We start from the raw sequence: 12,591 nt of genomic DNA on the forward strand, positions 1-12,591 counted from the left end.
AAAGTTTGTGTTTTAACAGTAGGCTGTTTTGAGTAAGTATGGGCCAGTTCTATCATTCTACTGTTTACTTAAGAGTTGTATAATTAGTGTGTTTATATATACATATATATGATTACACAAATGATAAACTTTTCTCTATTCCATTGTACGGTGTTTCTTTCACTTATCAAACATGGCAAAAACATTTCTAGTTTTGGGCTGCGAAGGTGGCTTAGTGGTAGAGCGCTTGCCTTGCATGCATGAGGCCCTGGGTTCGATTCCTCAGTACCACAGAAGCAGAAAAAGCTGGAAGTGGCACTGTGGCTTAAGTGGCAGAGCGCTAGCCTTTAGCTGAAGAGCTGAGGGACAGCATCCAGGCTCAGAGATCAGGCCCCACCACCAACAAAAAAAATTCTAGTTTGGTTTGTTCATTTATTTATTTTGTGCTGAGGATCAAACCTAGGCCTCATGCATGCTGGGCAGGTACTCTTACTGATGAGATATATCCCCTACCCAATAATTTCTATATTAGTGGACACATTTCTTTATTATTACTATTTTCTTTTCCATTCTTTCTTTCTTTTTTGTTTGTTTGTTTGTTTTTGGGTCCGGTCGTGGGGCCTGAATTCTGGGCCTGGGCGCTGTTCCTCAGCTCTTCAGCGCAAGGCTAGTGCTCTACCACTTGAGCCACAGCGCCACTTCTGGCTTTTTTCTTTTTGCTTATGTGGTGCTGAGGAATCGAACCCAGGGCCTCAGGCATGCAAGGCAAGAGCTCTACTACTGAGCCACCTTAAGTAGTTGTCCAAAAGGGTTTCAATTCAACATGTCAGTTTATGAGTATAATTCATCTTTATCAGTCACTTCTTTCATCATTCTCCCTCATCTCTCCTAACCACACCCATCACCTCAATTCTTCTAGTTCCATTTTCACACACACACACACACACACACACACACAGATACCCACATAATATTAACTGATGTACTTCTAAGATGCCAGTTTTAAGGACTGTTTATTTTTTATTACATGGGTATATTATGATTTATGTAATCTTTCATTTGGAGGGCCTTTAGAATATTCCAGTTTTGCTATAAAAATATTATGATTCCAATTTTTGCAGTAGCTTCTCTTGGAGATGATAGATGAAAGACATTTTATAGATTAAAATTTTGATGTCAATATTAGTTGTTTTGTTACATATGATCTTTTTTTCTGTATATGCCCCATTACTCCATTTGTCAAGCACCTCTGTATGAGCAGTAGCCTGCTGCCTTTGCTTTCTCCAGAACACTTTGTAATCATATCTGCATTCATCACATTATTAAAAATAAACATGGCAATCTATTTTTTCTACCTTCTACTCCATTATTTTCAGCTGTCCAACAGCCTGAAGGGGTTAGGCTTCTTCTGTCCTCAGTCATAGATCTGAGTTTTGCACTCCCTGAACTTGAACTCACCTGATCTTGGTTTACTTGATTAGTACTATTTTCTTCTAAACCAACTGGCCCATGCTGTTTGACATGTCTTCATGTAATACTATATTAAACTCTCTGTCTTTACACACACACACACACACACACACACACACACGCACACTCCTTTCTTCTGGGAGCAAATTAACAAAGGCAATAACAGGAAATAGGTCCACTTTATGCCTATGTAATTGTAAGCCCTCTGTATGGTATTTTCACAATAAAAAAAATAGGTCCACTTTGTCCTCACTAAAAAGGTTCTGGCTTTTTCTTTATTACATCATGATTTTGTTTTATTATGACAAATCATAAATGTATAGTTACCTCAGGGCAAGGGTATAAAGTTAACGAGTCCATAAAGTAGATGAATCCATATAAGCTTCTAGTAGCATTATAAGGTTGCTGTGCAAGTACATGGTTCAGGAAATGTCCCTTCAACACTTTTTTTTGGTTATGAGTCATGGCGGGGGCGGGGGGGGGGAGGTAGAAAAGGGGAGGGAGGTTGAACTCAGGGCCTGGGTGCTGAGCCTCTTTGTCTCAAGGCTAGTGCTCTACCACTTGAGCCACAGGGCCACTTCTGATTTTTGAGTGGTTAAATGGAGATAAGAGTCTCACAGAAACTTTTCTGGCTTTGAACCATGATCCTCAGATCTCAGCTTTCTGAGTAGCTAGGATTATAGACTGAGCCACCAGCACCCAGCTTCTTCAACACTTTTTAAATCTGAAGCATGAACACTTTTGTTACTCCAAGGGAAACCCATTTGTTCACAGCCTTTTATTCTGAAAATTTTCAGTCATACAGGGGAAAAACACCTTTAAAAGAACACTACAGTGATGTCTGGGGATCTTGCTCAAATGGTAGAGTGCTTGCCTAGCACGTGTGAGGCCAGGACTGCAAAAATAAATAATTAAATATAAATATAAATCATTAAAAATAAATAATGTGCAGTGAACACCAAAGTACCTACCATCTTGATTTTACAGAGATCATTTTGTTTCATACTTCTGTCCATCAACTTGTATGTACATGTGCCTAATTCAAAGTGAATCACGGGCATCTGAATCCCATCAGCATCCATACCATTACCCAGAGCAGAAATCCAAATTTAAAAATCATCAGGTCTTTTATTCTAGAGAGGTCCTAGGGCAAGCTTGTAATTTCATAAGTAAATCTGTCTGGGAAGCCCTCAGGTCAAGTATATATGCTAGAATTTATCTCTGCCTGTCCTTTAAGGGCTTCTAAGGACAAACTGGCAGGTGATGTTTTGTGATCATTCAGTGAAATCCAGGTGGCAACCTTCCCTGTGCTGGACATTTGCCTAACCATGTCTTCTCCTTTAACTTAGGGTGGTTTGGGACTTTTATTGTGTGTGGAACATTCTCTCTCTCTCTCTCTCTCTCTCTCTCTCCCTCCCTCCCTCCCTCTCTCCCTCTGTCCCTCTCTCCCTCTCTTTCTTTCTCTCTCTCTCTCTCTCTTCCTCCCATTCCCCCCTCTCTCCTCTTTCTGTGTATTAGTATTATTGCCATCTTCACAGCAACATAGTTATAACTACCATTTTTTGCTTTATAATTGAAGGAAAGAGCTCAGAAGTTAAGTTATTTGCCCAGAGCTGCACAGTATGTGTCCACGAGGAAAATTGAACATTTTTTCTGTGCTTCTGGAGCCTGAACCAATTCCCATTCTCTAGTAGGTTTTCTTGTCTCTGTGGTCTTCAGTATCATCTCTCTATTTGATTCATGCTGAATTCCCATTGGTCCCCTGGATGACCTGAAGAATACTGAATGCTTAGAACTTAGAGGGTTGACTGTGGTCCAGAATAGTCAAGACAAGGCTTTTTGAGTCAGGCTAAGTAGAAACTGGATGACTGAGCAAAGACAGACTCTTGCTTGTCTCTTAATTACTATGACCTGCTGATTTGTTAACAGGTGTTTTGAAGTCTTCTGCCTCTACTGTCAGTCAGGCCACAATGAAGAGCCTTATGTCAGCATCACCAAGAAGAGGCAAATGCCAAAAAATGGCTTTTCGGAAGAGATCGAAAAGGAAGTGGGCCAGGCAGAAGGCAAGCTATTCACCCACCGCTCAGCATTCAGTCGGGCCTCAGTGATTCAGGCTTTCCTTGGCTCCGCCCCACAACTCACCCTGCAATTGTATATAAGCGTCATACAGCAGAAACTCCATACTGGAAGATGTATGTATATATATTTTTTGAACAAATAAGTTTCTTGCCTGTATTTGGAGCTCAAAGTAGAAAGCAAAACATAGAAGCATTTGTTTCAAATGAAATTCATTCCTATGTGCATTCAATATTTAGTCTCTGTGTTATAGTCACTAAGCCTAAAACTTAATGATAACAGGTTTGGTTTTTTTTTTTTTTTTTGCTTATAATTCTGCATTTGGGGCATGGCTTTAAAAAGCTCCAACCCATTTGAACTAGTCTTGATTACCAATTTAAGGGCAGCTTCTAGTTAATTCAAGTTTCCCCCCAAACCTCTATCTACATTGGACATAGTGAAAAACCTTCATATAAAAAGGAGGAAAAAACTCTCCTAAATATAAGTGTTAGGTATAGATGAAGACTAGATAAGGTACTCTTGTAATTTGTACTACAGATATGCAAAATTATTTAAAAGACCAAATTTGAAAAACATGGCTGTTTTAGGGTTGTAGTAACAGAGTGGAATACTATATAACAGATACTATATAAACAGATACTATATAACCCACAAAGCCAACAATATTTAATATCTAATTCCTTATAAAGAAGTTTACCAATCCTCGTTATTGTTTCTCTGACAGAATTCAATTCAGAAAATAAAATCTATTTTGTAAAATATCAATATCACAAGAGATTCTGTGAGATATCTCCCAAAACTTGGAAAAATATAAAGCCTGTATGTGTTAAGTGATAGACCTCTAAACAATAAGTAGCCATGATCTTGTTATATAGACACATGGCTGCTGTTTGTGCAGGTCTTGATCAACTCTAATCACTGCCCTAATGTATCTGATCTCCTCACCTAGGAAGGGGCAAGGCCTTCATAAATACAGCATGAGCTAGAGTGCATCATAGAGGCAAATGTTGTGTTTAGAACATGCTTTAAGATTGTATTTGGTAAGTGGTACAAACATCTGATGACAGGATTAAACAACTCAGAGCTTATTTTGACCATCTAGCAGGAAATTGAGGGCTCACAGTTGCTGGCATTATTTCAAATTTGTGTTCCTGCACATTGGCTGGCCTTTTGCTTGAGTTGTTACTGCAGCTCCAATTATCAGAGCTGCATTCAAGGAAGGGATAGGGACTGAAGTGGGAAGAGCAGATGTTCTTCTCCTGTTATTATTAAGTATACATTTTCTTACTAGAAATGTCCTTACTAGACTTAACTTTTGTTCTCATTAGCCAAAAATGATCACATGATCACCCAGCTGCAAGGAATGTTTGGATAGCTAGACATAAAAAAGATTGTCACCCATGTGTTAGATCAGTATTCCTCAAACTTCCCTGATGGTAATTAAGAGTTACCTAGGGCCTTGTTATATAGAAAAATTTACAAGACTCATGTCTGGAAATTGTGATTTATTGGATATTAGATGGGGATGCAGAGTGTATCTTTTCATTTTATTTCTGTTTTATTATATAAACAAGGAATGCCAATGATTTTGTTATCAGCAATGTTGGGGAACATTGAATTAGAGTAGCTATTCCCTGCTTGGAGTTGTCACCTAGAACAAAACTGAGTTTTCTTAAAAGGCATTTGTAGGAATGATGATTGATTAGGTACCTAACAGTTGTCTGTCTTGCCATCTAAATGCAGGCTAGACCAACAGAACTGTCTGTCTTCTTGATAGGCAAAATTTATAAAGTCCATCAGAATGTGACCCTATTCAGAATTCAAATTCTATAACCCTCAACTCTTAATTTGCACTTATTGCACAGCACTAATAAATTTAGCCTTGGGGACAAAAAAAAGGTAGAGCCAGGGTCACTGGCCAGTTTTTTTATGGTAATATGATTTATATAATGAAACGTTCACTGTTTAAGTATAAATTCATAGATTCTAGTATGTTCAGTGTTGTAAATATACCATCATCACCACTGTCTAATTTTAGAACATTTTCATTATGCCCCAAAGAAATCTCTTACCCACTATTAGTCATTCTTTATTTCCCCTGCTTCTAACTCCTGGCAACTACAAATATACATTCTGTCAATGGATTGTCCTATTGTATATATTTCATATAAATGGTATCTTGCACTTTTGGAAAGTTTTTTTCCTTATAGTCAACAAAAAATGGACAATGTGTTGGTAAGCTTCAGTGTTGAATGAGTTTGTTGACTCTGAGTTGAATCAGTTCTCAGTATGGCCTTGGTCAAGTCACTGAACTCATCAAATCCAGTGAAACTGTGTAAAAATGAAGTCCAGAAGACATTGGAGGTACTCTTCACTAGGAAGTATCTTGGAGCCTACTATTTGGCCTACCTGGACCTCACAGTGCCCTCTCTTTTCTCTCCCACTGTGGTTGGAACATTGGTAGTAGTTACTACTGTTTTACAGATGCTTCCTTTGTACCAGGCACACTAATGGACATCATAAGCATTTCTTCCTACTAGAAAGAGTCCACATTGGAGCCAAGATTTAAGGTTAGATTTGTATGACATCATTCATGGATACAATGAGGGTTTATTGAGTATTCTCTATGTTGAAGACCCTGGGATGGCTTGTGGGAGATAAAGTAGTTAATAAGGTAGACAAGTCTCTATTGTCTTAAAATAGGAGAGACATGAAGACATAAATATTAATAAAATGTTCATGTTATTTCTGATAAATCCTTCAAAGTGTAAGTTGGGGAGCCTCTGTAAGGGGGATATTGGGGTAATCTAACCAAGCCTGTAAGGTGAGGCAAAGATTCCCAGAACATAGATTTGTATTTAAAACTGGCCCATGAGGCAGGAAAGCCCGGTGAAGGAAAAATAGAACAAAGTGTCTAGGATTTTAAGCCTTATTCTAGGTGTATTGGAAGGCACTGGTAAGTTTTAGGTAACACAATGTCACGAGCTTGTTTCATTTTAGAAATTAATTATTCTGGAAAAAGATTGGAAGTGTGAGGGGAGAAGTAGGGAGGTCAATAACTTGTCTGCTACAGTTGCTCAGGTTACAGTGGTAATGGCCTGGACTGGAATAGTCAAATGGATTACTGAGGAATACTATGACTGAGGAGGAGTAATAGCTTTGCTAATTAACTGGATAGCAAAGTGAAGGAAAGAGGGGTTCCTAGGTCCCAGACATGAGCAGCTATAGCCATATACTGATATATTTGTACTGGTACTGTATTCTGGAGGAGAAGGTTTGTGTATTGTTGTTTTGTTATTTGCTTTCAAATTTATACATTAAAAAAAGATTTAAAAGATTTTTAAAGATTCTTTTTAGCTCCTGGGAGAAGATGTAGTTGTTAAAACTAGTTCAAAGTTGAATGTATAGTATAAACACAGGAATATTCACAGTAGATATTGAAATGAATGCATAAATGGAGATAAAACTGATTTTATTACATCACGAAAAGGTGCACAATTGAACTTCTATTGTAGAAGACATTGAATATATCTATCCATGATGTACAAGCTACAAAGGGATATCAAAGAGCTCATAAGCATTGTCAGGCTACAACCAGAATACCCACACCTGGAATGGTGTCTGGGCGACAACAGTCTTTCCATTAAGCATGTTCTTTTTAAGAAAAAAAAAAAAAAGGTAGAATGTCAAACTTAAGTGGAAAGTTAGTTTCCTTAAAAGGAGGTTCCAATCTTGAGGCTGAATAGATTTGAGTCACAGATATTTCTAGGCAAGGTCTGACTAAGGGTCAGTGGAGACTGATAACAACATGATCCAAGTTGTCATAAAAGCAGCTGATCATTGAAGGGCTGGAGCATGATATATAGTTTACTGGTGGATGTAAAGATGGGATCTTAACAGGCCCAGATTGGTGGGAAAATCAATTAGGGATGATGAGGAAAACCTAGTAAGACCATGGAAGGAAGAAAAGAGCCCTAAGGCTCCTCTGGAGCCCTAGGCTCTATAAAAGCTTAGCTGTAGTTAGCCATGTGGACTAGCGCTTATGAGAGGGTAACTACTGCTGGTAAGGAAGCTCCTACTATACCTGTTTTCTTGGCTGGCATTTTCAAGTATCTGACTTCTAACATCCTGGAGCTGGCTGGCAAGTAGATCCTGGCAGGATGTGTATCACCCCAGAACATTTGAGGAGTTTGTAAAAACCCAGAAACAACTAGTCACTTTCTTCCAAGATGATATCAAATTTCTAGATGGTGAGATGTCCCAACTCACATGGTAAGATATTCTATTATAAGATGTTTCTTCTTATAAAAAGTAATATCTGGGTCTCAAGACTGGTGGGATTTCAACAGCCTCAACCATCCTCTGAAATGCACACCAGCCATGCTTATGAAGTGTTTAAACCAATGTCAGCAGTTCTGAATCATCTCAGTTCATGACTTCGAGTTGGAAGTAGTGGGTTGGAGATGGAGAAGCTGTGTTCAGCAGGGGACATTTGAACCAGTGATTTCAGGGGAACAACTTGCATGGGGACCTCAGAAGGCCAGGAAGGTGGCTAGGAGCCTCTAAAATATGCTGGTACTAAAGGGGGCTGTACTCAAGGCTGCTCCCTTAAGTCTAGGCCTCTGATTTGCTACTGTCCTCACTCCTCTATAGGGTCCTGTATATGACTCATTTCATTCATTTATATTAATTGTCTGACTAGTACAGTACTGGAGTTTTGTTACCCCCATCAGTGTTCAGGAGAATCAATCATGTTATTTCATGAAATAGTACAGTGTTTTTCTTTTTTTGAGGGGGGGGGGAGTCCGGTCGTGGGGCCTGAACTTTGGGCCTGGGCGCTGTCCCTCAGCTCTTCAGCTCAAGGCTAGCGCTCTACCACTTGAGCCACAGTGCCACTTCCGGCTTTTTTCTTTTTTCTTATGTGGTACTGAGGAATCGAACCCAGGGTCTCAGGCATGCAAGGCAAGCGCTCTACCACTGAGCCACCTTCCCAGCCCCTAGTGCAGTTTTTTTTCAAATTGCCATTGGTATATGACCACTACTAGAAGATTTTCTTGTTTTTCTGGTTCTAGTTGATTGTGAACTAGTATGTGGTTTCAGCTCATGTTTGACTTGACATTGAGTTTAATACTCAGATTGGTATATATGCTATTTAAGATGGGCCCAGTCAAATGTTGCATAGCCAATTACAAAGCTATGGTCTTTCTATTGAAAATATCACATATTTTATACTGGAAATGAGTAAGTGGGGGTCAGAGGTCAGGTTTCCACTTAGAAGCCTCTGAGGTCTAGAGATGGTAATTAGCTTATTGAAGGTACCATGTGAGTGGGTAGCAGAGCTAGGGCAAGAGCTTGGCCTTCAGACGCATTGTTGAAGCTCTCTATCTTGAAAAAGAGCCTTCAGATAGAACATATTTGATCTCCTCCCCTGGGAAAATGAAGTTCTTCAATACTGAGGTGTTACAGTCTCTCCAATTTCTAGAGATGTACTCAACAATTCACTTTCAATAGCTTTCATTTGTGTTTTATTTGGGGAAAGCCAGACAGAATAGGGGGAAAAAAAGACTGAGTTGGACTTTGTAAGCCAAAGTTTTATTTTTCTGAATGTTGTGTACAACTTCTCAGTTCATTTGTTCTGGGCTTGCCACTGAGGTCTCAGCTGTGGTTACATAAGGACACAAGCAAGCCTGTGTTCAAGCACCTATTCTCTGAAGTACTTGAGCTCAGGTCCTTCTTCACAGGGCCCAAGACAGTCATCATATTTGATTGAGGATACAACTGCTGTCCTGTAGCTAATTGTAGACTTTCAGAAACATTTCAGTGTATATCAAAAACTAGCTGGAGATGGAAGCTATGATTCCTATGATTCACTGATTACTTGTGCTAATTTTCACAAGTGGACAGTTGGATTGACTGCAGCTGAAGAGGAAACTTTATAGTCACGTGTAAAACATGCCAAAACCAATATAAAGTGTTTTGGACAAAATGTCTATAAATATAATGATTAAGACTATTTTTAAAAAAGCCAAAAATAGATTCTAGAGCCATAAAAATATTTGATGTGAGCCCATGATCAAAAGTTACCAATAGAAAGTACTTGATGAAATTTTAAAAGGAAGATTTTGACCAACATTTTTTTGGGTCTGTTGTGGGGCTTGAACTCTGGGCCTGAGTGCTGTCCCTCAGCTCTTCAGCTCAAGGCAAGTACTCTACCACCTGAGCCACAGCACCACTTCCTGTTTTCTGGTGGGTTTTTTTTTAATTATTGGAGATAAGAGTCTCACAGACTTTCCTGCCTGGGCTGGCTTTGAACCGCAGTTCTCAGATGTCAGCCTCCTGAGTAGCTAGGATTACAGGCATGAGCCCCTGGTATCCAGCTTGGCCAACATTTTTAATATACCGAAATTCTGACTAATGACACTATAATTTTGTTGCGATGTCGAGAAGGAAAGTATCAGCATGACCCTGACAATTGGAAAAATATAATGATATGAGGTCACTGACAAATATCTAGGTCTTCCCATGTAGCCTAGAATTTTTGTAAAGATTTTGTCCCTTAATATCTAGGGAAGATTGATTTCAGGGCCTCACACAGATGCCAAAATTCCTTGTGTAAAATAGTATTATGTTGGTCTATAACCTACATACATCCTCCTCTATAAGTTTTTTAAACAATTTTTTAATTTTTAATGTTTTTCTTTCAAATGGGGTCTTGCTATTTTCCCTAGGCTGGTTTTAAAATTGTGAGCTTATGTGATCTCAACTCAGCTTCATAAGTAGCTATGACTACAGGTGGGCATTACCACACCCAACTTTCCCCTATGCTTCAAATAATCTCTAGATGACTTATCATACCTAATAAATGTTATGTAAATAGTTCTTATCCTGGATAATATAGAGAATAATGACAAAAAGAGTCAGTATATATACAATAATGATACATTTTTCTAATTGTGTCTGTGTATGTGTGTGTGTGTGTGTGTGTGTGTGTGTGTGTGTGTGCATGTGTACATGCGTGCATGCGTGCGTGCACTGGTACTAGAGCTTGAACTGAAGGACTAGGCCAGTTCCTTAGATTTTTTTTTGTTCAAGATTGTTGCTCTGCCACTTTAGCCACAGATCTACTTCTGGCTTTTTACTGGTTAATTGGAGAAAAGAACCTCACAGACTTTTCTTCCCTGGGTTGACATTGAACTTCAGTCCTCATATTTCAGCTTCCTGAGTAGCTAGGATCAAAGGCATGAGCCACTGGAGCCTGAACATTCTTCTAATCTTTTTGCTTTAAAGTTAGTTGAATTGCAGATGTAGAATCTATGGATATGGAGAGCTGACTGTAATAAAAATGATAATAATAATAATAATATTAGTAATAGTTTTCCTTTTGGATTATTCTAGAAAAGGGTAAACATTTCTTTAGATTGTATTTTTCCCATGCAACTTATCAATATTAACATAGAAAATAATGCTAATTTTTCTAACATCACTTTTTATAAGGTGAAAAAAAATTCAAGGTTTGTAAAAATCACAAAGATAATTTTATGTGCAAAAGATAGTGTGAAGTTTTTAGTTTGGAAGGTAAAATGGAAAAGTTACCATGAGATTTGTATTCTAGGATCATGATTTCCCAAGTATAGTACATGAATGGTGTAACTTGGCTATTAGTTAAAATGGCAGTACAAACTGTAAGTAAACATACAAAAGTCCTTAACATATTGATGATTGAGGCATATATGTTGTTCCTTTTATTTTAAAGAGAATAATCAAAGGAATGGCAATGTCAGAGAAAAAGTGTTATTGTGATAACATGTATTATTTCTATTCTTGAGCAATGATGATTGAGATTATATGATAGATTGAATAACACCTTACCAAGATACTCACATTCTAATCCCTATATGAAGGTCACTTGATATGTCCAAGGGGACTTTGCAGATAAAGTGATTGAGATAAGATTATTGTGGCTACTCGAGTGCCTCTTAAGATTGTTGAGGAAGAAGGTGAGGTGAGGTCTGAAGCAAGATACTTTACTGCTGGCTTTGGAAATAGAGAAAGGAACCAGGAACCAAGGAACACAGTTGTAGGAGCTGGAAAATAAGGGAATGAGTTCTCCACTAGAGCCTTAAGAGGGAGCTTGGTTCAGAAAGTGTAATAGAATAAATCTACATTGTTTTAAGCCACCAAATTTGGGTAATTTCTTATAGTAGTCATAGGAAACCAATAAAAAATATAAAATCTTTTTACCATCTAGTATTAAGAGCAGAACAATACTGTACAAATTGTCATTTGCATAGGGAACAACCTGGACTTTTTATTTGTTTCAATATAACATTTGATTCCAGAGGAACTATAGGCTCTTTTGGGTAGTCTTACAAATAAACTAATAAAACAGAGCCCAATTTATAGATTTTCACATTTATATCATGTTCCTATTCAGATTTTCTTTCTGTGAATCTTGTCCAGTTTCCTTTACTCATTCACCATTTCACCATTCTTTCTCTTTCCTATTCTAGAACAAAAAGTCATTATACTTTAGGACAGAAACATTCCCTTTTTTGTATGCCCTTAAAAACTATAAATCTGTCCAGGTGCTGGTGGTTCACGTCTGTAATCCTAGCTACTCAGGAGGCTGAGATCTGAGAATCAGTGTTTGAAGCCAGCCCAGCCAGCAAGATTCTTATCCCCACTTAACCACCAGAAAACCAGAAGTGGAGCTGAGGCTCAAAGTGATAGAGCACTAGCCTTGAGCAAAGAGCTCAGGGACAGTATCCATGCCCCAAGTTCAAGCTCCAATACTAAAAAAAGAAACTATAAATCTTATTATGTTGCTTATTATCTTATTATGTCTTTTGTTTTGTTTTTTCATACTATTTTTTTAATGTCAAGGTGATGTACAGAGGGGTTAGAGTTACATAAGTAAGGTAATAAGTACGTTTCTTGTCAACCTTGTTACCCCTTTCCTCATTTTTCTCCAGTAAATCCCTTGAGATCCTTCAGAGAATCTCATGAATTTCATTCGCACATATTGTGCCATTTTTCCTCTTTTTCTGATATTGAGGCTTGAACTCA

General features: G+C 38.2%; 1 protein-coding gene across 1 annotated transcript in view; it reads left to right on the forward strand.

Annotated features, from left to right (window-relative positions):
- Xk (X-linked Kx blood group) overlaps positions 1-12,591 on the forward strand; it is a 39,254-nt gene that overhangs the window by 5,834 nt on the left and 20,829 nt on the right. Inside the window, exon 2 of the mRNA XM_013026748.1 lies at positions 3,379-3,641. Within this exon, the coding sequence (XP_012882202.1) occupies positions 3,379-3,641 (263 nt within the window). The remainder of the gene's footprint in view (positions 1-3,378; positions 3,642-12,591) is intronic.

Source organism: Dipodomys ordii, unplaced genomic scaffold, assembly GCF_000151885.1.
Source record: "Dipodomys ordii isolate 6190 unplaced genomic scaffold, Dord_2.0 Scaffold96, whole genome shotgun sequence".
NCBI lineage: Eukaryota > Metazoa > Chordata > Mammalia > Rodentia > Heteromyidae > Dipodomys > Dipodomys ordii.